This window comes from Xenopus laevis, chromosome 7L (assembly GCF_017654675.1).
Source record: "Xenopus laevis strain J_2021 chromosome 7L, Xenopus_laevis_v10.1, whole genome shotgun sequence".
Classification (NCBI taxonomy): Eukaryota; Metazoa; Chordata; class Amphibia; order Anura; family Pipidae; genus Xenopus; species Xenopus laevis.
Window position 1 is genome coordinate 78,936,915 of NC_054383.1, and position 26,745 is coordinate 78,963,659.

General features: G+C 39.0%; 1 protein-coding gene across 1 annotated transcript; it reads left to right on the top strand.

The window, feature by feature from the left end:
- LOC108695832 (NXPE family member 1) lies at positions 1 to 26,745 on the top strand. Its single transcript, XM_041569213.1, has 7 exons — positions 1 to 1,217; positions 16,721 to 16,814; positions 17,668 to 17,770; positions 17,869 to 18,551; positions 21,788 to 21,849; positions 22,275 to 22,493; positions 25,521 to 26,745. The coding sequence occupies exons 3-7, from the start codon at positions 17,678 to 17,680 to the stop codon at positions 26,054 to 26,056; spliced, it is 1,593 nt and encodes a 530-aa protein (XP_041425147.1). The 5' UTR covers positions 1 to 1,217; positions 16,721 to 16,814; positions 17,668 to 17,677; the 3' UTR covers positions 26,057 to 26,745.

Sequence of the window (26,745 nt, forward strand, 5' to 3'; positions counted from 1 at the left end):
TCAACTGAAAAAATTGTTTGTACGGTAAACAACCCCTTCAAGGAAACAGTCACCAATATCTAATCACAATGGTTCCTAAAACTATTCAGGTAGGTGTTGTCTGAAACTCTCACAGGTGTGAAAGTGAGATCTGGTCACAATGGCACCATAACGACTGCATCACAAGTTCACACATTTTTCAGTTTCAGATTACACCTACCTGAATAGATTAATGGAACTACCATTGACCATTGATGGTATTTATTTTTTGTGTAATTTAAGTATGAAATAATCCCCCCCCCCCACATACCAGACAAGCAGGTGGAAGATTAGCATCTACTTTGTCTCTTGGCCCTGATCCCCAGCACCACCCCTTGCCCCTCCCCCATACAAACTCCAATAGACACATTGGTCAGTCAGAGGATTTACATTTTTTTTCTTAAAATTTTTTAGGCAAACAGGTTTGGGGAGGCTTATTAAGGCCTCCCCAAGCCTTAATAAAAATCCGCCTATGGGTGGTTGTCAGTGGTACATTCTCTACTTGGAGTAGGGTTCTTAGTGGGGTGCTGCAATGTTCTGTATTTGGTTCATTTTAATATAATTTGTTCAACTTGGAGGTGGGCATTGCAAGTAATGTATTTGTGCATGGCGGGGACGCAAAACTACACAAGCCTACCAAGATGTGTGACAAAGGATGTTTCAGGGAGGACATATAAGGAAAAACCAAAAGCTATGGGAATGACAGAAGTTAAATGTGGCAGAAACCACAGGAATGAGAGCAGTTTGGGTGAGACAGCATGACAATCTGTGGGTGCAGAGGTACAACACAGGTCAGGGTGCAGATTGCACAGGGATTTTAGCTGAATATGTCTAAAATGGACACTGTACTGTAGATCTAAATCAATACTGAGTACTTCTGGGAAAGCATAATCCAAACGTTATCATGCACACAGGGTTCTCCTCCCCTCCCCTGATATAAACACAAGCCTCTCTGGCAGCTGCATTCTGACATGTTACTTTGTTTCATTTTCATCTGAGACTGAGCCACAGCACAGTAACTTGATGGTGTGCGCAGGAAAATTTCAGAAAATGGTCAGGCGAATGCTTTTTTTTTTTTGATTGTATAGAATAAAGAAGGAGTTTTAACAAGTGCTGAAAAGCTTGCTTTCTATAAGTTTGTGTAAACCACCTAAAGCTACAGGTTCAGGGCAAAGCTCTCAGGACACTTGTGAAGTTTGGTGAGTGTACCTTGATATATATTTCTCCAGCTGGTTAGAGCTTACCTTTTGAAAGCAGAAGGTCTGGGGAGGTTTACACCCACACTTATGGCAAATATCGGGTGAGTGCATAAAGTTTCCTAACTGTGAAGTGTCAAGCCCAGGATCTAAGAACACCAGGGTTAAGTGACTTACACGCAGGCTTGGATTTGTGACGAGGCCCAGGCCTACGGCAGCAAAAAAATAGGGGTGGCATGTAGCCCAGCCGCTTTATGGGGAGCTGTGCATCCCCAGTTCACTGGCATTTGTGCCTAGGGGCACCCACCACAGCCCTGCTTACATGGTCAGTCATTAACACCTTTGTGCTGAGCAATCTTGTATTTTGTATTAGAGAATAGTTCAGCTTCAATTAGGCTGAAGAGTTCAAGGGCTGAAGGGTTTGTTTGTTTGTTTGTTTCTGTATCAGAGAGAGAGAAAAGTTTAAATTGCATACGTGTGTAACATACATTATTACAGAGCAGTAAGTGGGGAAATTACTTCGTGTGGGTGTTGCACCAAAATAAGACACAAACTCTTCTGTATTTATTCCACTAGAATAAGTTACTGTGTATGTTATTGTTTGTATGTAACTGCCCAGGGGTCAGATTCAATTTGGTGAGAAAAATTTGTCTTGTGGTTCATCTCATGAAAGCTCCAATGAGAAATCCAAAATACATAGGGGCAAATTCACTATGTGCCTAACGCTAGCGTCAATTCGCTAGCGTTGGTCATTTTTGTTACTTCGCAAATTCGCTAACGAACGCTGGCGTAAATTCGCTAGTGTTACTTCGCACCCTTACGAATTTGCGCAGCGGACGTAACTACGCAAATTCACTAACGCGCGCATTGTACTGAACGCTACCTTTTACGCTAGACTTCCTTCGCCACCTCAGACCAGGCGAAGCGCAATAGAGTAGATAGGGATTGCTTCAAATGCTGGCGTTTTTTATATATTATGGGTGATAGGCTGAAAAAGATCGAAAATTTTTTTGGGGCTCCCCTCCTTCCCCCCTACATTTCCTAACTCAGGGCAACTTAACTATACAGTGGGCACATGTGTAGGGCAAAAAAAAAATGTATTTGATGTTTTGAAGTTTTCCCAGGCATTTGTAGTGATTGTACGTATTCCTCCATTGAAATTTGAATTTGGCGCCGTATGCAGATTAACCATCGCTAGCGTAACTTTGCTTCGCTTAGCGAATCAACGCTAGCGCAACTTCGCAACCTTATGCTACCCCTGAGCGCAACTTCGGATTTTAGTGAATTTGCGGAGCGCTGGCGAAACTACGCCTGGCAAAGTGCGGCAAAGTTACGTCTGGCGCAACTACGAATCTTAGTGAATTTGCCCCATACATAAATACATGTTTTTCTCATCAAAATGAATCCGGTTCACAGTTTGTTATATTTCGGGTCTGATTGTCAGCTCTGCCTGGTTGAGTTGCCAGATCCATGGCACAGTAAATGGGAATTCATTTTTTTCCTAGCATCTATAGGATTTAAAGTCTATAGAAGACATTACTCTCCTGACTATTTGGTAACGTTTTGTTTGCAGTTTCACTAATTTTCAGTCTTTTTTATAGTTGGGATTTTACCAGTATCAAATACTGTAGCTTATTTACAAGCCTTAAGTGCAGTTGTGGCCAAGCTAAGTTTGCCACAGTATTTTGAAGCAAAGATCCCATGCTTTGAAGATACGTGTGCCAAAAGTCACAACTTGCACATCCATATAATTGTTTTTGGCCCTGCTAGTTTTATCCTGTCTCCTGTTTTGAATGGGGTGCACTAGTAATATATGTTACAACCTAGTCAAATTTAAAAGTTTAATTTTCAGTGCTTACTCTAGCTGGGTTCCACATTTTTTTAATATTCAGATTTTAATAATTAGAAATTGTGGTACAAAATGATATATCTTGACACAAAGACAATGCTGGATATTAATCTGCAGTCCTGGTTAATGGCTCATTCCTATTACATGTACACATACTGCATATGTTTGTCCTTTACATGCCATTTTCTCTCTGGATTTAAAAGGATTTGGTCATGGAAAACAGTTTTTCTTTCAAAATGAATCAGTTAATAATGCTTTTCTAGCAGAATTCTGCACTGAAACACATTTTTTGATATTTAATTTTGAAATCTAACATGGGGCTAGACATGTTAGTTTCCCAGATGCCCCCCAGTCATGCACTCTAATAAACTTCAGTCACTCCTTACTGCTGCACTGCAAGTTGGAGTACTATCACCCCTCACTCCCCCCCAACAGCCCAGAGAAATGGGAAATTAACAAGATAAAAGCTCCTTGGTACAAATGAGATAACACCCAATAGTAAAAATCTATGTCCCACTGCAACTCCTTCAGACTCTAACATTGAGTACTCTCCATATGGGCAGCCATGTAAAAGAGGTGCTCTTGACCAACCTGTTCCTGCCTTCTGGATGCAGCAGATCATCTACTGCACGTCCCTTTTTTGTGCCCTCCCAACCCTGGACAATAGCTGGGATGTGTTGGTGGTGCCCTGGCTTTGCACTTCATCCTTCACATCGGGCAACATCCCTCCTGATCCTGCCTCTGGGCCCCTTCTGCTTGCATACTGGGCCTGTCATCTCTCTCTCCTCTCCTACTCAGGCTCATCACCTTCCTCTAGCAAGCCATCTAGCATGCTCTTGAGGAGGAAAACCAGGAGTATAACATCACTCACAAATGCCTTGTCCCTGCTAATAAAGCATGTGGCCTGCTCAAAGGAGAAAGTTCTCAGAAGATCCGCATCATCTGCCACCACTGCCCTGTACTACAGTACCCCAAGTGTGCACCCCGAGTGCAAGGTTATGTACCCTGAGTTCCAGCACATCAACAGGTCACAGATCAGTCAGTGGGGTGGCAGATGGTGCTGCCACTGCACCTGTACAAAGAACATGTTGGTGGTGGCAGATGGTGCTGCTTCTGCATCTGTGCCAAGGACATGCTGGTGGTGGCCTTCTCCTTGCCTGCCTTTTTCAGCACTTTACCTAACCTTGTGTAATTTGAATAAGAGACTAGAATATGAATAGGAGAGAACTTGAATAGAAAGAGGAGTAATAAAAAAACAAAAAAAACAAAGGAAAATAATTCCAAAACTGGCAAAAAAATTAAGACCAGTCGAAAAGTTGCTTAGAATTAGCAATTCTATAACATACTAAATGTTGACTTAAATGTAAACAACCCCTTTAATGTTGTTTAACTTGAATACCTTCCACATTATACAGTATACTTGAACTATAGCTGCTCTGCATACAGAGAGAGAGCACATTATATGGCAAGCAACACTTATATTATTTGAATTCCAAAAGGTATGTTCTTGCTGTGAGTAAGAGGCTGCAAATATCTAGGCAAGTTAGAATCCTGGGCAGTAATAGGAGTTATGTAAAGCAAAGTTCATCTATCTTTAATGTATGTCAAATGCTTTATATACTGTATATACTCGAGTATAAGCCAAGTTTTTCAGTGCCCAAAATATGCTGAAAAAGTCTACCTCGGCTTTTACTCGAGTCAGGCCTGCTTGCACAAAAATTATCCTTTGTACCTAGCTGATCCGGGATGGAGATCCATGCAGCCCAGCACGAAATGATCCGTTCCCTTGGTTAACATCACAAGCAAGGTCACGGTGCCGCGGGACATGCCCCCTCCCTCCGCAGCTACTCTGGTCTGGCTGCTGGAGTCTGAACTTTGTGCGCGCTGTGTGTGATATCACCGCAGACGTGCTCCGCACTGGCCATATTGGTGCTGCTGGGAGACGAGGATAATTCAAATCGCATGGTGGAAGCAATCAATAGAGAGACGGGACTCGGGGCAGGAGAGTACTATGAAGGACAGGGGAGATAGAGGAGACAGAGCTGAGGGACAATTGAGAAACACACATTAAAACAGGAGAGCGATCCCTCTCTGTTGCTGCTCAGATGGATGAACAAAGCTGGCTGATTCAAGCCAGGGGGTTGGGGATTCCAGGACTCCCCATCCATGGGGGACCCAAACTCTCACTCCTCATCCTATGAACAACCCCCCAACAGACAATGGGGAGCCCAGCAAGCTGGATGTTGGCGACATTTTGCAACAGATCATGACTATCACTGACCAGAGCCTTGACAAAGCCCAGGCAAAGTGAGTACAAGAGGGAGGGGGTAACTTTAGGTGCTGGAGAAGAGGCCTTTGTGTGTATGAGCGACTGCTGTGTGTGTGAGAGCCTGCATTTTGGCCTTTACCCTCTGCCCACTCAAATCCTTCTTCCACCAAAAAAGGTCCACGGCTCCCCTCACAGCACAGCTTCCTAATCCCAACTTTCACTTCCAAACTTAGTGCCCCCAATGATTTGATAATTGAATGGTCGCTGGAGGATGCTGGAAGCTGTATTGCTCTGATCTCGGGGATATAAAAGGCTCCTGAAAACACAGGATTCATCATAAACTTTGGAAGAAATGTAAAATTCAAACATAAGCAGTTTTCTCATTAAACTCAATTTCACTAACATGGTACACAGGTAACACCTTTACCTTCCACACTCAAAAAAAACCAAATAGAAAGTTTCATGACTCATGATAGAATTGGCAGCTGTTTGTATTTATGTTAGGGCCCTTAGATTGCAAGCTCCACAGGGTCAGCGCTTGTAAATCTCTGTATAGAGTTGCAGAATATGTCAACACTATATAAAAAGGGATAATATGTTGCAAATACATTGAGATTTATTATTCCCCGATGCTGCAAAAGCCAGAATCCAAAAATCTACCATCTCAAACCTTTTCGAAGTCATGTATAAGTCAAGATATTGTGGTCTGCACTGGGTTTACCCTGATAATCCAAAAAATTCTGGGGTTTTGAGCAAAAACACAAAAAAAAATCAAGTGATTCGGTAGAAAAGTCCGAAAAAATCATACGTTTCAGGTTTTTGGTCAATTTTATCGAGTTTTTTCCCGATGAGAAAACAGCAACTGGAACAGGCCTAAAACAGTACAGACTGGAGCAAGTTAAAGTTGGCATAGAACAGGACAGACTGGATACAGTACATGAAAAAAGATACGATGTCAAGGCCAGGATTTTTAGAGACGACACAGACGAAATAGCAAGAGCAACAGACATGCCTCACTAATTCAGTTATACAGACAATACCACGATCTAGAGTCCCATAATGCCCAGGAGAGGAAGTACAGAAAGGGAAGTATTTATATAATGATTAGCCTAGGAAACTGTTGGGATCGGAAGTCATATTACTCACAATATTTGGTTACTTAGTAACACTATCTTTACTTGACACAAGTGTAGCATACAGTAGTTACCACTGCTTTTTAAATTTGGCATGGGATAATTTGACTTTCTCTTCTGTGTTCCCTTGAGTAGGGATGTCGCGGACTGTTCTGCGGCGAACTTGTTCGCGCGAACATCGGCTGTTCGCGTCCGCCGCAAGTTCGCGAACGTCGCGCGACGTTCGCCAATAGGCGTTCGCGTCAAAATCGTTCGACCATTCGACCATTCGGTCGCTAAAATCGAACGATTAAAATCCTTCGATCGTTCGAATCGAACGATTTTCGGATGTTCGAAGTTCGCGAACTGTTCGCGAACTGTTCGCATTTTTTGCCGGTGTTCGCGAACGGCGTTCGCGAACACATTATCGGCGGTTCGCTACATCCCTACCCTTGAGAACTGTGACTAAGAGAGGCCAAAATGTCGGACTTTACATGTATTTTTGAATATGTGCATGGTGAATTATATGCTGGGAATTTCCAAAATCATTGCATTAATTATTTGGGATATGCCAATAAATTATTTTGACTAGTGACACTATCTATACCTGTAAATGCAGCTATTCTTTGTAGTAAGTTTCTTTCTTTTGTTTTCTTTTTTTTTGCTTTCTAAAGTCTGTTCTAAGATCTATTGGTCTTTGTAATGTCTTTGTACATGGATAGGAAACTGGATAAAGTATTGTGTACAAAGGGTGGTTGGCAATGGTAAATTATCTATTTGGCGTAGGGTTCTTAGTAGGGTGCTGTATTGTTTTATATAAGGGTCAATTAATTTGTTAACGATTCACTTGGGAGGGTGCAAGCAATGTTATCAGTGTTTTCAGGAGTTAGGTGTATTAATAATTAATAGAACATATAATAGTCTTGGCTGTAGCAAGCAATACCAGTCAGCAGTAGCAGCAAGACCCAGCAAGATTTAGAGCTGTATTAAAGGGGACATATACCTTAGATTTTTACAAGTCACTAAACCATTTCCAATACATTAATTCTGCTGGATTCAATTCCCCAATCTTACAGCAACATCTGTTGTGTGGTTTGCATTTGGTAACTTCCTGTAAATTATCCAGTTCCACAACAATAACTGTGGTGCTGTTTTTTTTCTATAACTCCCTGCATCCCATGACATTTCTAAACATCATTATCAAGGTCTCCAATCCCACAACAGCAGCTGTGTTGTTTTTTTCTGTAACTACCCACATCCAATAATATAGTGCATTTGTACTTAGATATTGAATACTGACACTAAAAAATTACTTTGTACATTAAAGGTTACCTATAGGTCATGTTGATCATTTTTTGCTGAGAGGTTTGGTTATCTAAGTTATTGTTAGTTGAAGTTTCTAAACCTGACTGTTTTGCCAACCTGACTGTCCCATCTCAGCCTGTCAGTTAAAGTTTCTAATGCTAACGGACTCCTGCACAAATATGGCAGCCCCCTCATACAGGAACATGGGGCAGGTAATGTAAAAGTATTGTGCAAATACTTTACGGCAAGGTTGTAAGTAGCGTTCAAAGGCAATATTATGATAAATGTAAAAAAAAGAGTAATTTCTGGTGTCAGTATCTCTTTAATACTGAAACGGCGCAAATTCGCCCATCACTATTTATATGCACTGTCAGTGTCAGTACTGCTTCTGCTGACAAGGGACACTCCATTAACCTGATGTTTGATACAGGTTCAGCTATACTACTGTAGGGATGTGAAAATCTTAGACACCCTTACACTTTACAGGCACATCCCTAGTAGTATGGTCACCTCAGTGGGTCCTTATGGGGACCTTGTGCTTATGTAACTCCTGTAGTTCTCACAGTGTACACCAGATGGCACTGTGCCAGAGTGTAAAAGGTTTAGGAACCATGTGCTCTGGGTCCATTGCTTTAGCCCAACCAAGCAGGCTGGAAGGGAATGGGTAGAGTCGACCCTAGGCGCCTTGGCCCTAGTAATTAGACAGCTATACTCATTTTATAGATCGCTCTAGGAGTGATAGAGAGGTTATTTAGTTGAGCAGCTCAAGGCTCCGCCGAGGAGATTAGAGGGATTAAGATCCCAGGGTAATACTGACCCGGAGTAAGGAACCAAGTGTTGAGATAGGGATCATAAGAGTTCCCCTAGTCTGCCACTGGAAGATATCCTGAAAACTGGGCTATACCCATCACATGCTGTCAACTTACTCTCTGCTGTATATTCCCTAGCCTGTGGGGATTCAGACTATACGTGTTGTGAGTATATGCTTCCTTTATGCTACTGTGTATGTTCTATACTCCATTGTGGATCAATGTGCTGAATGATCTATGTGCTATTGTTCAATAAATACAGTTATTTGTTCAACCATTAAAGAACTACTGGCGCCCATCATTGTGCTATCGCACGCAGTTACAGTTGCACTACACCCTGCCTCCACCGCGTTGTGAGGGCTTACCCCTGAGAAAGAGAGCTCATCTGTGGTCTCAGCCCACAAAGGAAAGTAGCTAAAACTGCCCTGGCACAAGTCAGTTTCCTATAGCGCTACACTACCATAGGATATTTTCTTGAAATACTTTGCAAAAGATCCACTTGTTGCACCTGCCCTGAAACTGGTCAGTTAATTAAAGGATCCAATCCCTGTGCTTGGTTGCTTGCCAGTGACTGTACAATTTGAATCAAATACTGCAAAATGTTACTTTTACATTGTGAATAAGGGTACTGCTATACTTGGAAGGGATCTCTTTGAACCTACAGTTAGTTGATGGTCTCATTACTGCAGCACCAGTGCCTGCCACACAACCAGTGTCTAAAATGTCACCACAAACCAACACTTCACTGGGATGTGCAAAGAACTTTGTACACAAAGTTAAGTTGAGACCAGATGTAAAACCAGTACGCCAGAAATTGAGGCGATTGCCCTACTCTATAAGGGAGACTGTCTCACGGGAACTAAAGAAACTGGTAGAGCAAGATGTGATTGAAAAATCCTAATCCTCTGAATGGGTTTCACCAATTGTTGTAACAATGTAGAAAACTGGAGGTATTCCATTGTGTGTTGATCTCTGTGAACCTAATAAAGCAGTTGTTATGGATAATCATCAAGTATTACTGCATAAGGAAAGCAGAGACCTCACTGCATTTATCACCCATGATGGTTTGTTTCGGTTCAAGCGTGTACCTTATGGACTGGCTTCATCACCGAGTTGTTTTCAAAGACTGATGTCTTCCATACTTCATGGCATACCTGGTGTAGAATGCTACTTGGATGATATAATTGTCTATGCTTACAACAAAGGGACTAGGAAGGGCTGGAATGCATATAGCTAGATGGTCAGCAAGGCTACTGAATTTTTAGTTTGAAAAATGTTACTGCTGATTGTTTGTCAAGTTTACCTTTACCTGCAGCTTCTGATACACTGGATGAGGACATAGAAGTTGTAGCATTGACTGATTTACTATCATCTACAGTTACAGTTGCTGTTTTTAAGCAAGCTTGCCTCACATGTCCAATTCAAATAAAACTACGGGACATCTTACAAAGTAAATGGCCAAATGCTGAGACGAAACTCAGTCCTGATCTTCAACCTTACTACAGGATTAGACACGAACTATCCTTAGTAGATGGCTATGTTGTCCATGGAGCTCACCGTACCAGAGACCTTGAGAGAAAAGCTCATACCTTGCAAATGACTTGCACATGAGAGTCATCAAGGAATTGTATGTACAAAACAAGACTACGAGAACTATCCTGGTTGCCAGCAATGGATGATGATGTGTTAACTGCCATTCATTCTTGTGTTACTTGTCAGAATCATGATAAAACAGCTATCATACATACACCACCACTTTAGCCAGTACCATTCCCTGATTCAGAATGAGAAAAACTTGCTATTTATATTGTCGGTCCTTTTGCAGATGCTCCTATAGACTGCAGATTTGCTATAACCTTGATAGACTATTACAGTAAATGGTCTGAAATTGCATTTGTTTCTCATATAACATCAGCTGCAGTAATAACATTTACAGTCTTCAGCAGAGAAGGTAATCCAAAGGAATTAATATCAGACAACGGACCACATTTTGTCTCATCTGAGTTTGAATTAATTCTGAGAGATAGAAATATTGTGCATAGGAAATCTTCAGTGTATTATCCACAAGTAAATGGAGAAATCGAGCGATTCAACAGAAGTCTGAAAGAAGCACTACAGACAGCAAATCTTACTTGGAAATCTTGGAAAGTATTTACAACAGAGTTCCTCCATAACTACAGAGCAACGTGCCATGCAACAACCCAATCATCTCCAGCTGAATTATTACATGGCAGACAGATGCGCCTTAAGTTACATGTTGCAGACATCAAACTTCCACAAAATACTGTGCCTACAAAATCATCTACTGCTGACATTGTGAAACATCAAAAAGCCAAATGCAAGTCTTATACTGACAGAAAACGAGGTGCAAGAGAAGTACACTTTCAGCCTGGATCTTTAGTCAGAATTAAGAAACCAGGAATACTGAAACAAGGACAATCTAAATTTACTACACCACTTGAAGTGAGATGCCAGCGAGGACCATAAACATATGAACTGTCTGATGGACGCATATGGAATGCAAGTTGTCTTGCTCCTGTTAGTAATGACTTTGGAGAAGCTCCATTTGATGAAGGAAATTTTCCTACTTCTGATGTCAACTGCAATAGGCCTGAAGAAAGTGAACCTATAAGGCATACTGAAAGAATCAGAAAACTACCTGCATGGATCAAGGACTTTGTGATGTGAAGAATGTATAATATTGTTTAAAAATGCATACTGTTTAACTGTTGCTGTTTATTATAGTTGTCCAAATGCTTTCCTACTATAGGGGGAATATGTGGTGTTTATACAAATGGCCTGTAGATGTCACTGTGCTCAAGACAATACTGTGCATACAGCTTGTGTGTTAGAGTTGCTTCCTGTTGTGTAATGGCTGTATGAGCCTGCAAATAAAGCACTGTTATACTCTACTCATCCTCGGCTGCCAAAACATAACACAGTGGAGTTCAAGTCTCCAACATTACCTGCAATTGCCTCTGGCCACCTAGTCAAAACAATCCTTATCTTTTCCCATTTTACTCAAATTGGAAGAGTGAGCTAATCAATGTTAAAAACACTTTCAAAGTGTTTCATGGTACCTAATTCCACCACTGGATAAAAACATAATGAAACAAAATCTTTAAGCACTGAATGTTAGACAGATGTATGTTCCACTTTGACAATAAAGGAAGAGAACTTGTGATATAAAGGCTAGATGAGAGTCCCCCATTCCCCTACTTGTCCCTCTCTAATATGTCTAATATGTGCTCTAATAGGTCTAATATGTTCTGTTGGAAAATACTTAGTAAATAAAAACACTTTTGCATAAACATTTTGCTGTACTGTTATCGGGGAAGCTTTTAAAAAAATTCAATCAACTAGTATTCATTTCCAAGTACCTACTATCTCTTGGCCCCCAAAAGCAGAAATGGCACCTTACTGTAGACAAGAGCCAAGTAAAATCTTTCTAGTAGCATAAAATTAAATCTGCAGTGGAAGGTCCTTCCCCATACCCCCTTATTAATTATGCACCGACTAAATGAATTGAGCCTTCAAATCAAACCCCTATGTTACTGCCACTGTCATCTGATTACATAATGGCAATAATTAGCCACACATGATTGGAAATAGCTTTTACTAAGCATAACATTAACAGTAACAACCACCCTCATCGTAACATAACCTTTACATTGTGAAATCAAGAGGCTTTCTGACTCTGTTTTAAATATTTTTTTAAAAGGGTCTGAAAAAAAGTATCTATTACAAAAGAAAAGCATGATAGAGACCTCTAGTGACCAAATAGAGGTAACGTATCAAAGTCCAAAAAAGTCTCTATAATCATGCCATTGTAAAAAAAATGTTTTTTGTAACAATTTAAAATGCTTTTCTATTACCCCACATGGAGCCTAACACGTTTAATGCTTACCTAGCACTTAGTCATAGGCAATCTCAGAGAACAGAAATATGCCCCTATAGACATCTGTTTATGCATTTTCAAAAAGACCCTCCCATAAGTTAAGACCAATCAAATTTAAGTCAGGTCATTACTGCTGAAACTCTTCATTAGGATTTTCCAGAACTGCCCACTCAGCAATAAAAACTGCATTAATCTGATTTTAAATAATCCATGTTTAGGGTTACAGTTAAAACTAATATAAAGTACTATTAATATCAGTATATATCCAAAGTTAAATATATTACACAAAACAAGTCACATCAAATATAAAATTCAGTAGATTATCCAGTATACCTCTCTTTTATGTAGCATGGTTAGAATATCTCCTCCTCTAATGCCTGTTTCATCTGTTCAATTCCTTGTACTGAGAAGTATCTTAAATCCCCATTATTACATTCCATAAAGTGTCTAGTGAAATTGTTTTTTTTGTAATATTACTAATTTGTTTTTTATGTTCTCTAATCCTTTCTTTTAGGGAATGCATAGTGCTACCCACATATTGTTTATTGCATTTTCTTCAGGTTATTAAATAAATAACTCCTGTACTATTGCAATTTATGTATTGTTTAATGCTATATATTTTATTTGTGACTGTAGATAAATTAAATTCTCGGTAGACTTCGAAAAAATTTACAAGTAGTGCAACGGTTACTTTCACATTTGTAGTAACCATAACATTTTAAAAAATTAGTTTGCCTAGTTGTTTTGCTTCTATATAGACTTGATGAAAACAAGTCCCCCAAAGTATGTGCTCACCTAGCAATACTACTCACTCCATGATCTAGGGTTCTATAAAAATCTACATCCGTATACAGAATGGGAAGAAATGTATTTATTATATTGTTTGCTATGTCTTGTAATAAAAGACACTTTATCTTAAAAGGGATCCGGTCATCGGAAAACATGTTTTTTCAAAACGCATCAGTTAATAGTGCTACTCCAGCAGAATTCTGCACTGAAATCCATTTCTCAAAATAGCAAACAGATTTTTTTATATTCAATTTTGAAATCTGACATGGTGCTAGACATTTTGTCAATTTCCCAGCTGCCCCTGGTCATATGACTTGTGTCTGCACTTTAGGAGAGAAATGCTTTCTGGCAGGCTGCTGTTTTTCCTTCTTAAAGGGATCCTGTCATTGGAAAACATGTTTTTTTCAAAACTCATCAGTTAATAGTGCTACTCCAGCAGAATTCTGCACTGAAATCCATTTCTCAAAAGAGCAAACAGATTTTTTATATTCAATTTTGAAATCTGACATGGGGCTAGACATTTTGTCAATTTCCCAGCTGCCCCCAGTCATGTGACTTGTGCCTGCACTTTAGGAGAAATGCTTTCTGGCAGGCTGCTGTTTTTCCTTCTCAATGTAACTGAATGTGTCTTAGCAGGACATGGGTTTTTACTATTGAGTGCTGTTCTTAGATCTACCAGGGAGCTGTTATCCTGTGTAATTATAGTGTGTAGTTATCCTTAGGGAGCTGCTATCTGGTTACCTTCCCATTGTTCTTTTGTTTGGCTGCTGGGGCGAAAAGGGAGGGGGGTGATATCACTCTAACTTGCAGTACAGCAGTAAAGAGTGATTGTAGTTTTTCAGAGCACAAGTCACATGACTTGGGGCAGCTGGGAAATTGACAATATGTCTAAACCCATGTCAGATTTCAAAACTGAATATAAAAAATCTATTTGCTCTTTTGAGAAATGGATTTCAGTGCAGAATTCTGCTGGGGCAGCACTATTAACTAATTAATTTTGAAAAAATGTTTTTTCCCATGACAGTATCCCTTTAAATTGTTTTTAAATTATTTTTGGGTACCAAAAGTTTATCCCTACCCTATATTAGCTGCTCTTATAAATGCATGTTTGATGTTGGTCTTATCCAGGGCAGCCATCAGGGGGGGAGAGTTGTAGGGGGCCCCGATGGTAAGGGAGGCGCGGCCATGCCACACTTACTTGATTAGTCGGGCCCCCCATCTTTCTGAGAGCTGCTGACTTTGGGAAGGCATGGATGTTTAAGGGGCCCTGGCCACCAATTTTATCACAATGTGGGAGGGGGCCCTGGCCACTAATTTTTCTTTTCTCATGTGGGGTCCTAGCCACCAATATTTTTTAATGGGGGGCCCTGGCCACAAATGTTTTTTTTATGGGGGGCCCTGACCACCAATATCTTTTTATTTTTTATTAACATGTGGGAACCCTAGCCACCAATATTTTTTTTGTTTTTTTACTGTTTGGTGGGGGGCAGACCTGTAGGTGGGGCTTGCGGTGGGTGCAGCCAAGGGGGCCCAGGAAATATTGTCGTATGGGGCCCTGCAATTTCTGATGGTGGTCCTGGTCTTATCATAACCTCTTTCTTGAAATTGATCGCTCATATCTCCTGCTAGTTTGTAAAATTCCTTCTCAACCTCAGGAACTGGCCCACAGGTATTCCCCCTTAAATATTTTGTTGACAGGCGATTGAACAGACAGGTGAAAGATATGAAAGGGAAAAGGGAATAACACACACAGATTATTGGAACACTTGGAATAAAACAGCAATTTGCTTGTTTGCTTGTTGAGCATCTTCACATCAGTATATAATATATGTTTCATAGTTTCATTTTCACTGACCAGCATTGACACTGCAAATATTTTTACTGTGCAAATCATTCTGGGCTGCGTGAAGTTTATAACTGAGCCCCCATGTCTTAAAACATTTTGAGAACATACAGCATACAGTATCTATAATACCACAAATTTAAAATTAAAAAGGATGGCCTGCATGAAGATTTGATAGATTAATTCTTCTTAATTAAGTGCCAGATTGTTGTTATTGCTGTGATGTGTGTTGCCTGTACTGTACACATTCTGCTGAATCTAAAATGGGTAAATATGCCTTTGCTTGGCAAAGCACCAGACAGCAAAGCTACACTAAACTTTTCAATCTTATAATATCTGAAAATCTGATATCAAAGCTTGCATTTTTTCCAGTTATATGCCCCACATTTCATAATGTAGCAGCATAAGGCATCTTAAACACCAGGGGTTACCAAAGTATGATGTGTACAGTGTAAGGGTTAATGAGAATTTGGAGAAAATCTAGGAGAAACTCTTCATGTCCTTTAAAGGGAATCTGTGCAGGCCTTCACATGTGTTTATGTTTAACCTCTGACCTAGGCGAAAGGTATACATATTCAATAGTGTAGGTTATATACAAATGTACCAATCAGAATATAACACGTTACCCTCTATGATTGTAAAATATGGTAACTTGTAACTTTTCGAAATTAGTATAACTATGTCTTGAAATTGTACCATGGCCAGCAGTCAATAAATCTTCTCTGAGTGAGTTTTCTTTGTTTGAAAGAGTTGTGGTTTATTTAAGAGACTAACTTTTACAACAGAGGACCCAAATGAAAATAGTGCATATGAATTCTCACATCCGACACTCTGGCTGCTGCAATATAAACACCCAGTATTATATGCCTTGAGACCATCTAACAGTAGGGAGACCATAGAAAACCATATATGTTCCAAAAGTACATATTCTGACAAATCTAAAATCAGTCTTCATATTTTCTTTCAACCAAACTGCAAAGCTCTGCAATTTTTTGACATTTATGAAAATCATAACAAAACTTGCACTTACCTAATTATATGCCCGACATTTCATAATGCACCAATATAAAATATCCTAAATATGAATACCATGGGGCAGATTCACTAACCCGCGAAAAGTTGCCAGCGTCTACTTTGCACCCATCGCTACACTTCGCCAGGTGAAAATTCGGTCAGACAACGCTAATTCCCAAAAAGTGGGGTTTCGTCGTGGGCGCTGAACGCTGGCGACTTTTCGCTAGTGTTACTTTGGCAATGCGAGCAATTTAAAGTGAAGATGTGTTGCCGTTCATTTCTGCCTATCGCAAATTCTCTACAGGTCTTGCGCACAGGTTATTTTGCATACGGCGGGAAATTTGAAGTTGAATGGACGTCTTTATGTTATATGTTGCAGCAAATATATTACATTTCCACTGTTAATTACACATGTCCAGGGAACCTTAATTAAGACATTAGAGTTGTTATAATGCCCTACACATGAGCCCACTGTATAATTAATGTTCCATATGTTAGAATCTGTATGGGGGAAACCAGTTACCCAAAAAAAATGTTAGGACTTTTGCAGGCTATCGTTTTAAAAAAAAGGAAAAGACGCCAGTGTTTTTTGAACTTTGATGTTTTTTCCACTCACAGAATATGATGTAAGTAACAGAAGATTGAGGAAGATCTATACACTCCAGTGCACTTCGTCTGGTCTGAGCTGGTGAAGGCAAGTCTGGTGAAAGAGGTAAAGTTCAGTAAAATATGCTATTTAGTTAATTTTCGGAGTAACGTCCATTCGCCAGAGTGAATTGTCACCTGGGGATAGAGTGCGAATGACCGCTAGCAACAGCCCTGTTCACTAGCGAATTGGTGCCTACTCCTTTTAGTGAATTGGCGATGTCCCTGCAGGTGGCAACGCTGGAGAAAAGTCTCTAGCATTAGCCACTGTCCCCTTTAGTGAATCTGTCCCCAGGTGTCTACTGTCGATCCCTAAAATGCATAGTTTTACTAAACTATGTAGCGTAAAGAGACCCCCAAATGAAAATATGCATATGAATTTTCAAGTATGACACATATTCCCTAACAATAGAGACCCTAAAAATCATTGTCAAAGCTACTATCCCTCAGAAAACAATAGAACTGGCCTACTGGTAGATATATAGAGTGGCAAAAGGAACTGCCTATACATTAATTGTGACAAGCTGTAAGGAGTGTGCCTATACATACACAACTACCTTTTTGAATAACATTTTAACTGAGCAGTAACTATGTTTAGAGCTCTGCAAATAAATACACATCAGTTCCAATTTACCCTTCTCTTGTCTGATTTGTTCCAGCACAGTTCCAAATACTATTTGTAATTTGCCAAGTTCTAACACCCCCCTGGAAAAAATGGTGTTTGAATGCTCAAAGGCTAAAACATTTGATGAATTGCCACATGTATCTAGGATATTATGTATTATATTAGTATAATTTCCCAACGTGTTGACAAGATATGCTAGTCACAACTACCAATAGAACATTTTCTAATCTTTCCTAAAATGTTGATTGAAAAGTATTTATTTGTTGGCCCGTAACATTATTCACTTTTCTTCCAGAACCGGTAGAATGTCAAAGCCTAAACAAAAACTCTTTAGAACCCTTTTGATTTTATCAGTACCATTTATTATAAGCTTCATCGTTCATTGGATAGTATTCAAGGTATGTTCACTATGTGCTACACAGAATAGTGGCATTACACTGATCTATTGGATACATTATTTTTATCCCTTATAACAATATTGTTACTTTTCTGGCAGCCTCGGAATTATTACCTCAAAGGAAAATACTCCAAGCAACTGTTTATACTTAGTGACAATGAGTCACAAAATGTAATGGACATATTCAATTCTATCAACAGCAGAATCATCAATGTTTCTTTGACAAATATAAATAGTACGACCAGTGCTAAGAACAGCAAAGCAATCCTACTAGATCACCGGAAAGAGTACTGTGTTGGAGACTCTTTAACCATCCAACTTGACATGTTTGATTACAATGGTAAAATGAAGACTTATGGAGGAGATTTCTTAAGGGCGAGAGTTTTTTCCACAAAATTTGGAGCTGGAGCTTCTGGAATAATAAAGGATTTAAATAATGGAACATACCATGTACACTTTACTCTGTTCTGGGAAGGAAACATACAAATATCCATACTATTGATGCACCCTAGTGAAGGAGTGGCAGTGTTATGGAGAGCACGGAATTCAGGTTATAAAAATATTATCTTCACTGGAAAATTTCTTGATAAAACTAAAGAGGTGCACACAGAATGTGGTTTTGATTTAGATCCACAAGAAGAAAAATGTAGATATGGAGAAGATGGAGAATACTTTTACTGCATCAAACCCCTCGGTGTACCATGTGAGGCTTTTATCTCAATGAAGAGTAACAACAGACCTTACTCCTATCTCACTGACTTGGAGAAAAGTATTTTTATTAGGTAAATATTTCCTTGGTGCTGAAAATTACAGTTAAAAGTATTAGCAGATCGTGGACCACTTTTTAAGCATATAATGTGTAAGCAGTGAGAATATGTTGGGACTTTATAACTACATGTTAATACTATTGGTAACATTTTCTGTTCCGTATTTCTCTAACCAAAGGGGTTACAGCCAGATTGCCAGAAGAAGCAATATTTGTAGTTATAATTATTTTAGTTTGAGCTGGACTGGGTTTGATTAGTTGCATTTGAACAGACAATAAGGAGGTGTATTAAAGTCCCAGGGTTTTTATTTATACTAACAGATTTATGGCTATGTGTGTAGCATGGGCATGTATATATCATCTGTTTATGGAACCACTTCACTACAAGTCTTGCATGGTGAAATGCTCCTATTAGCAATTCTTGCCACAACAACTTTTTGTCTAAGGATGTTCAGGAACCTACTAGAAAAGATGTTATTTTGCCTCTTGTTATAACTAATAATACTGAATGTATCTCCAGCACAAATGGCAGTATAAACTCTTATTTGATTGGAGGCCAACAAAACATGCAAACAAGCAATCAGACAATCTAAAATAGATAATAAAAAGGGCATTGCAAAAAGTAAAATAAACCCCAAATTATTCTTTAAATATATTAAAAGTAAACAGTGACACAAATAGTAGTAGGACCATTGGTATCAGAGGGAGGTATGCTGGTTGACACAATCAGGAAAAAAGCAAAGATTTGTAAATGTACATTGACTAAATTTTATTCATTATTCAAAAAGGGATCCTGTAAATTAAAGAGCCTTTAAATTTGATATCTGAGGTAGCAAAGCATTTACAGGGGTTTAAGGGGTATGATAAAGTCTTATATTTTTTATCCCAATTAGTGATGGGCGAATTTGCGCCATTTCGCTTTGCTGGAAAATTCGCGAAATGGCGAAAAATTCATGAATTTATTCGCTGGCGGCGAATCGCGCCAATTTGAAGCGAATTCGCCCATCGCTAATCCCAATACTATACTAATCTGGGGCCCATTTCTTAACAATTGAATTTAGATTTTCCCACAAATCTCAAAAAATTACATTAGTAGCTTTAGAGAAAGTTTGTTTAGTCATGGTTTCAAACACCTCTAAAACCACTAAAATCCTGCCTTTGATAAACTGGCCTCCATGAGTTTGTGACAGTAAGATTTTACGTAAAATATATCCTATCAGACAAATTTTATTGCCTTTATATGAGAAGATGAACACAAACCTTGCTATTGGGGTGGCAGTGGATGTGGTTTACATAGATTTTGCCTAAGCATTTGGTACAGTACTACACGGAAGGCTGATTTCATTAAGGAAGATTAGCCTGGAACATAATATTTAATTAACAACTTCTACAATCTTCCTCTGAAACAACACAATCTTGACCTATGAAATTATACCCTACCCCCATTTTGTTTGTTTGTTTCCTTTTCCTAATGGCTAGTTCTTCAAGACAGGAATCTCATCCCCAACTGTGTAGTGAAAAAAGTAAGCACTTATACAATTTATATATAACTATATCCCTGTTTGTGTGTATGCTTCGTAACACAGTATGTACATTGGAGGTGCTATAAAATAGGTAAATACATACATGTAATTTGTACTTGGATAGAGAACTATTTGTAGATTGGTGGTAGAGTGATGGTAAATTGAACATTTACTAATTGCCATTGTAAGTACTGTGTATATTTTTGCTGATGATACTAAAGTGTGCAAAACTATGAGTTCCATGCAGGATGCTGCCACTTGCAGAAAGACAAAAACATAGAAACCATTTTACCAAAGAGTAGATTCACCTGATAAGTTATTAGAACCAGTTGTAGACCTTCATCTTAAGGAGTAATAATTAGAACCTCAAAATACAGCAGGCTTGCATAGACTGGACCAAAGTAGAAAAAGATGCTGTTTAGAAAGTATGTGTTTTAAATTATTCACATCCTTATATAGTGTAGAAAAAACCTTGTGCATTTCATGTAAACAAGAGGCCCCTAATCTTAAGATAAAGAAAAATTTATGGCACACACTATTTAAATGTATCATGGCCAATTACCATGTTCCTAATCAAATAAAGGTTCACAAATAAATGACCACTTACCATATTACCATAGCAATATATTGTATAAACACATACACATGATTAAGAATGTTTTATTATTCCAATATATGTGTGGATTTAAATGGGTATATAGGTATAGGATGTATTATGCAGAATGCTTGGGACCTGTTGTTTCTCCGATAAGGAATCTTTCTTTAAATTGGATCACAATACCTTAAGTCTGCTAAAATTCATTTAAATAGTTAATAAACCCAATATGATTGGTTTGGCACCAATATGGATTCCTGTAGCTTAGTTGGGATCAAATACAAAGTTCTGTTTTATTAATTACAATGATTTGCTTAAAGCACCAGTAACATCAAAAAATGTTTAAAAAATTTTTTTGTATACATAGAAAAAAAATCACCAAGACAAATCAAACTTTAAAATCACAAAGCCTTTATTAAGAAATAATTTACTGAATCTCCGCATCTGCTCCTCCTCAGAAAAGGCTACACGGCGACGATCCATCTTGCGGAGCTTGATTTCTCCACCCTAGCTATCTCCTATAAGGAAGGTGAAAGGGGAGGAGAAATCAAACACCGCACAATGGATCGCCCAATCACTTTATGAAGAGGAGTGCAAGCAGAGTTTCTGTAAGTTATTTATTAATAAAGGCTTTGTGATTTTAAAGTTTGATTTGTCTTGGTGGATGTATACTAACGAATCTTTCATTGACTAGAGGGATGAGAACATAAGTTTACCTCTTCATAGATCCCTGGCAAAGCCATTGTTCAGTGTACAGTATATACTACTGGATAATTACACATTCCTCAATGTAAGCAGGCCACCCCATCTGTTACAGAACAAAAACTGCATGCATCCTTAGTTAAAAAAGTGAGAAAGAGCCAATGGGTCTCCTGACACTAAGATACCAAGGAGAGAACATGAGAGAAAAAGTTGGTGCTGGAGATGATTTTTTGTTTTTTTGGAGAAACTTGAAGAGAAAGGTATGCTAAAAACTGTGCTACCTTCAATGTTTTAACATTAACCATCGTATAAGACTGAATAAAGTATAAACATAAGTCAACATCCTTGTTTCAAGCAAATCCATAAAAAAGTGCTTATTTGTGATTATTGTACTTATATTTATTTTTCCCTTCTATTAAAATGCTGTGGAAGATCAAATATCGCTGCAGAAATTCCGCAAAACCACGGAAGCATTGATGTTTTGAAATGCCAAAGTAAGTTGTACAGTATAATTTATTGCCTTTACTGAACTGTAGTACTGAATTAAAGGGTTTGTTCACCTTTAAATAAAGCATTTGTATGGTATAGTAGAGAGTGATATTCTGAGACAATTTGCAGTTCCTTTTGATTTTAATTTTTTTGTGGTTTTTGGGTTAGCGTTTTCTTCAGCAGCTATAGTTAGATGGGGTTTGATGACAAATTATAATGATATCCTGTACAAGGTTTTTATATTTTTTTTTATTTCAATATCCCTGCATGTGTATGTTTTTGGGCCCAGTCTGTGAAGATTCTGATGATAGCCCTGGACGATGGGTCAGTTATTTCTACCAGATATTTTCAGTTAAGTCTGTATTATCTGTATTCCATGTAATTTCACAAGTTTATCATTGGGATTTGATGGGAAATGTTGTTCTTTCAGGAAACAGTGGAGAAGTAAAGCCAAAATGCTCAGTTGGAATGTCTCCACCATTGCCAGGCGGTTATTTCTTGAACAATGTTTGGCACCCTGTGTTCTGCAACCTTTCTACATATGAACCACAGTCTCTCGTGAACACATGTTTGTCCAAGAAAAAAATTTACCTTATGGGAGATTCAACCATTCGGCAGTGGATACAATATTTAACAAGCATTATGAAAGGTTAGTGTGATTAGATGTTTTGATTTAAATTCAGCTTTACATAGCTTAAAAGGGTTGTTCTCCTTTAAATTAACTTTAAGTATGATATAGAAAGTGATATTCTGAGACAATATCAATACTACTTTATCCGGTTGATCACATCTTATTTTCCCTAGCAACCAGGCAGTGGTTTGAATAAGAGACTGGAATAAGTATAGGTGGGGAATTGACAGGTGGTCTTTATGATAATTACACAGTGAACACTAAGCACAACAACTTGTGAGTAGGGATGTAGCGAACGTCGGAAAAAAAGTTCGCAAACATATTCGCGAACTTGCGCAAAAATGCGAGCGGTTCGCGAACGGTTCGCGAACCCCATAGACTTCAATGGGAAGGCGAACTTTAACATCTAGAAAAGACATTTCTGGCCAGAAAAATGATTTTAAAGTTGTTTAAAGGGTGCAACGACCTGGACAGTGGCATGCCAGAGGGGGATCAAGGGCAAAAATGTATCTGAAAAATCTGCCTGTGTGTGCTTGGAAGAGATAGTGTAGGGGGAGAGCTGTTAGTGATTTCAGGGACAGATGATAGTAAGTTTGCTGGCTAGTAATCTGCTTGATACTGCTCTGTATTGGAGGGACAGAAGTCTGCAGGGATTTGAGGGACATTTTAGCTTAGGTAGCTTTGCTGGCTAGTAATCTACTGTTCTCTTTAAACAACTGCCATACGTTGACCTTGTAGGCATTGTTTGCCCAGTTTTTTTGGACGCAGCCACTGAAGCACAGTTGCCAGAAAAAATATGCCATATAAATGCTGAAAATAGTCATTTTTCGCCATACGTTGACCTTGTAGACATTGTTTGCCCAGTTTTTTTGGACGCAGCCACTGAAGCACAGTTGCCAGAAAAAATATGCCATATAAATGCTGAAAATAGTAATTTTTCGCCATACGTTGACCTTGTAGACATTGTTTGCCCAGTTTTTTTGGTTGCAGCCACTGAAGCACAGTTGCCAGAAAAAATATGCCACATAAATGCTGAAAATAGTCATTTTTGCCAAAAAAAGTGACTCCGGTGTTTTTTCTGGAGACGGTAATATTATGGATATTTAGACAGAATGGGAACAAGGTCACACAGCTCGATGGCGGGTTGAAGAAAACAGTGTGCAAATAATGCCTACAAGGCCAACGTATACACTACTACAGCGGTGGATACGGATTACGTAAAATATATTATGGCTGCTTGAAAAAAGTGACTCCGGTGTTTTTTCTGGAGACGGTAATATTATGGATATTTAGACAGAATGGGAACAAGGTCACACAGCTCGATGGCGGGTTGAAGAAAACAGTGTGCAAATAATGCCTACAAGGCCAACGTATACACTACTACAGCGGTGGATACGGATTACGTAAAATATATGAATGCTGCTTGAAAAAAGTGACTCCGGTGTTTTTTCTGGAGACGGTAATATTATGGATATTTAGACAGAATGGGAACAAGGTCACACAGCTCGATGGCGGGTTGAAGAAAACAGTGTGCAAATAATGCCTACAAGGCCAACGTATACACTACTACAGCGGTGGATACGGATTACGTAAAATATATGAATGCTGCTTGAAAAAAGTGACTCCGGTGTTTTTTCTGGAGACGGTAATATTATGGATATTTAGACAGAATGGGAACAAGGTCACACAGCTCGATGGCGGGTTGAAGAAAACAGTGTGCAAATAATGCCTACAGGGCAAATAATGCCTAAAAGGTCAACTTATACACTACTACAGCGGTAGTAAAATAAAAAAAAGTAAAATAAAAAAAAAATGAATATTAAAAAAAAAAAATTAAAGTTGGTGCTGCTGAACTACTAGGAGCAGCAGATTAGCACACCAGTCCCACTCCCCAACACTGCTAGACTAATAGCACTGGGCTCTTATAGTAGTAGTAGTAGTAGTAGTAGTAAAACAACAAAAAAATAAATAAAAGCAGTCCTTACAAGGACTACTGTTATTGCAGCAGTCAGCAGATGAGATCAGAAGCAGGACAGCTGCCCACTGCAGCTACATACAGAGCACTGCAGTAGAAGGTAGATTACTAGCCAGCAAAGCTACCTAAGCTAAAATGTCCCTCAAACCCCTGCAGACTTCTGTCCCTCCAATAACAGAGCAGTATCAAAACGATTACTAGCCAGCAAACTTTCAACTGTCCCTGAAATCACTAACAGGCAGCAGCTCTCTCCCTACACTATCTCTTCAGCACACACAGGCAGAGTGAAAAAACGCTGCAGGGCTTCGGTTTTTATAGGGAAGGGGAGTGGTCCAGGGGAGAGCTTCCTGATTGGCTGCCATGTACCTGCTGGTCTGGGGTGAGAGGGCAAAAAAAAGCGCCAACAATGGCGAACCCAAAATGGCGAACGTCGCGCGACGTTCGCGAACTTCCGGCGAGCGCGAACACCCGATGTTCGCGCGAACAAGTTCGCCGGCGAACAGTTCGCGACATCTCTACTTGTGAGAAGGCTTACTTGTGAATCACACAGGGATAGCACACAGCCCATTTCACAGTGTGAAAATCAAGAACAATATGGTGAAAGAAAGAGGAAACAGCAGTGTGCAGTCATACAACAGCATATATCTCTGCAAACAAGCGTTAATAAAAATGCACAATGCCACCTTGTGACTGTTTTAGTATAATTCAGAAACCATAAATAATAAATAATGAAGACCAATTGCAAAGTTGCTAGAAATAGGACATGATGTAACAAACTAAAAGGTAATGTTGATAGTAACATATTGAAGAAAAGTAGGTGGCTAGTTACTGATTAATTGCCTCTTCTAAAAATGTAATATTCTATAGTGTCACTAGCACTGGCATTATCAATCACAATCCCTGTACACTGTGTTCATTGCATTGACTGGTTTTGGTACCTATATGGTCCATGGAAAAGCAATTGAATGTTGAGTGTGTCCTGTATCTTATAACAAAACAAATTAGCAAATTGCAGTCCTTAATCTTACCCTAGATGCTGTAGCAACTGAATGAAATCTCCTTTTTTACAGGATTGAAATTGTTTAATCTTGATGGAAGTGGATGGCATAGGACACACATAGCTCTGAACATGAACACAAATACTTATATTCAGTGGAAAAAACATGGACACCCATTTGTAACTCCGAGCTTTTATACAGTAAAAGATTATAGTTCTGTCCCTCAAGAGATAGACAGACTTGCAGGGGGGCCAAACACTGTTATAGTTATTGCTCTTGGACAACACTTTCGAGCTTTTCCTATTACCCTGTTCATCAGAAGGCTTCTTAATGTGCGCAAAGCCATCGGACGACTCTTTATTCGTAGTCCTGATACAAAGGTCATAATAAAATCTGAAAACACCAGAGAAATAAACACAGACGTGGAGAGATTCAGTGACTTTCATGGCTACATTCAGTATCTGTTGGCAAAGGACATCTTCCATGGACTGAATGTAGGAGTTATTGATGCATGGGACATGACAGTTGCCTTGGGGTCATTAAATCTTCATCCATCAAAAACAATTATTAATAGCCAAATAATCCTGTTTTTGGAGTATCTATGTTAGTTTTATGTATTATTAATGTTAATGTTACTTCTAAATAAAATATACTCAGCACATAATACTGATGAGTATATCCTTGATCCAGAGTAAATCATTACACTATCATTTAGACCATTTATTTTTATCCTTAATATATTTTGGTTTTCCATAACAATTGCAGAATAAAAGGTTTATCAAAAAAAGAAAGAAACAATTAATGTTTCCTTTTTTTTATACTTTTGCCTGCCCTTTACCGCAAGTGGTGAAGAGTATGTCCCTGTCATTGGTTCATGCCTCAGTGGCAGGGTACACTGTATCATAGATGCTTGGACCAGCAGGCATGGGCAGGAGTGGTACAAATCCTTCCCTGCCAATTGGGTCACTTTGTTAAGTGCAAGTTATATTGGGAGCAGGGATGCTCCCCTCAGACTAGAGGTGACTTCTCATGCGGTGAAGGGGAAGCCCCACACAGACACTGCCTCTGCTTCCTCCTCCTCCTCTTCTGCTACCACACCACCAACAAACCAAGGTATTAATGAGACAGTCTCTGACCAGAGATGATCTGCTGTTATGTATTTTGATTATGCTGCACTTTTTTGTATCATATTACAATGTAATTCTAATTTGATGATTATAGCTTGCCCGTCAAAGTATTTATAAACTGTATCGTGTGACTCTCCAAATTTGTTTCCTGCATAAATTCATAAATTTTA

Excerpts from the sequence above, each read along its gene's own strand:
- LOC108695832 (XM_041569213.1), top strand. The coding sequence starts at position 17,678 with ATGTCAAAGCCTAAACAAAAACTCTTTAGAACCCTTTTGATTTTATCA. Across the intron at positions 17,771-17,868 it reads TTCATTGGATAGTATTCAAG|CCTCGGAATTATTACCTCAA; the intron begins GTATGTTCACTA and ends CTTTTCTGGCAG. Across the intron at positions 18,552-21,787 it reads GAGAAAAGTATTTTTATTAG|ATCAAATATCGCTGCAGAAA; the intron begins GTAAATATTTCC and ends ATGCTGTGGAAG.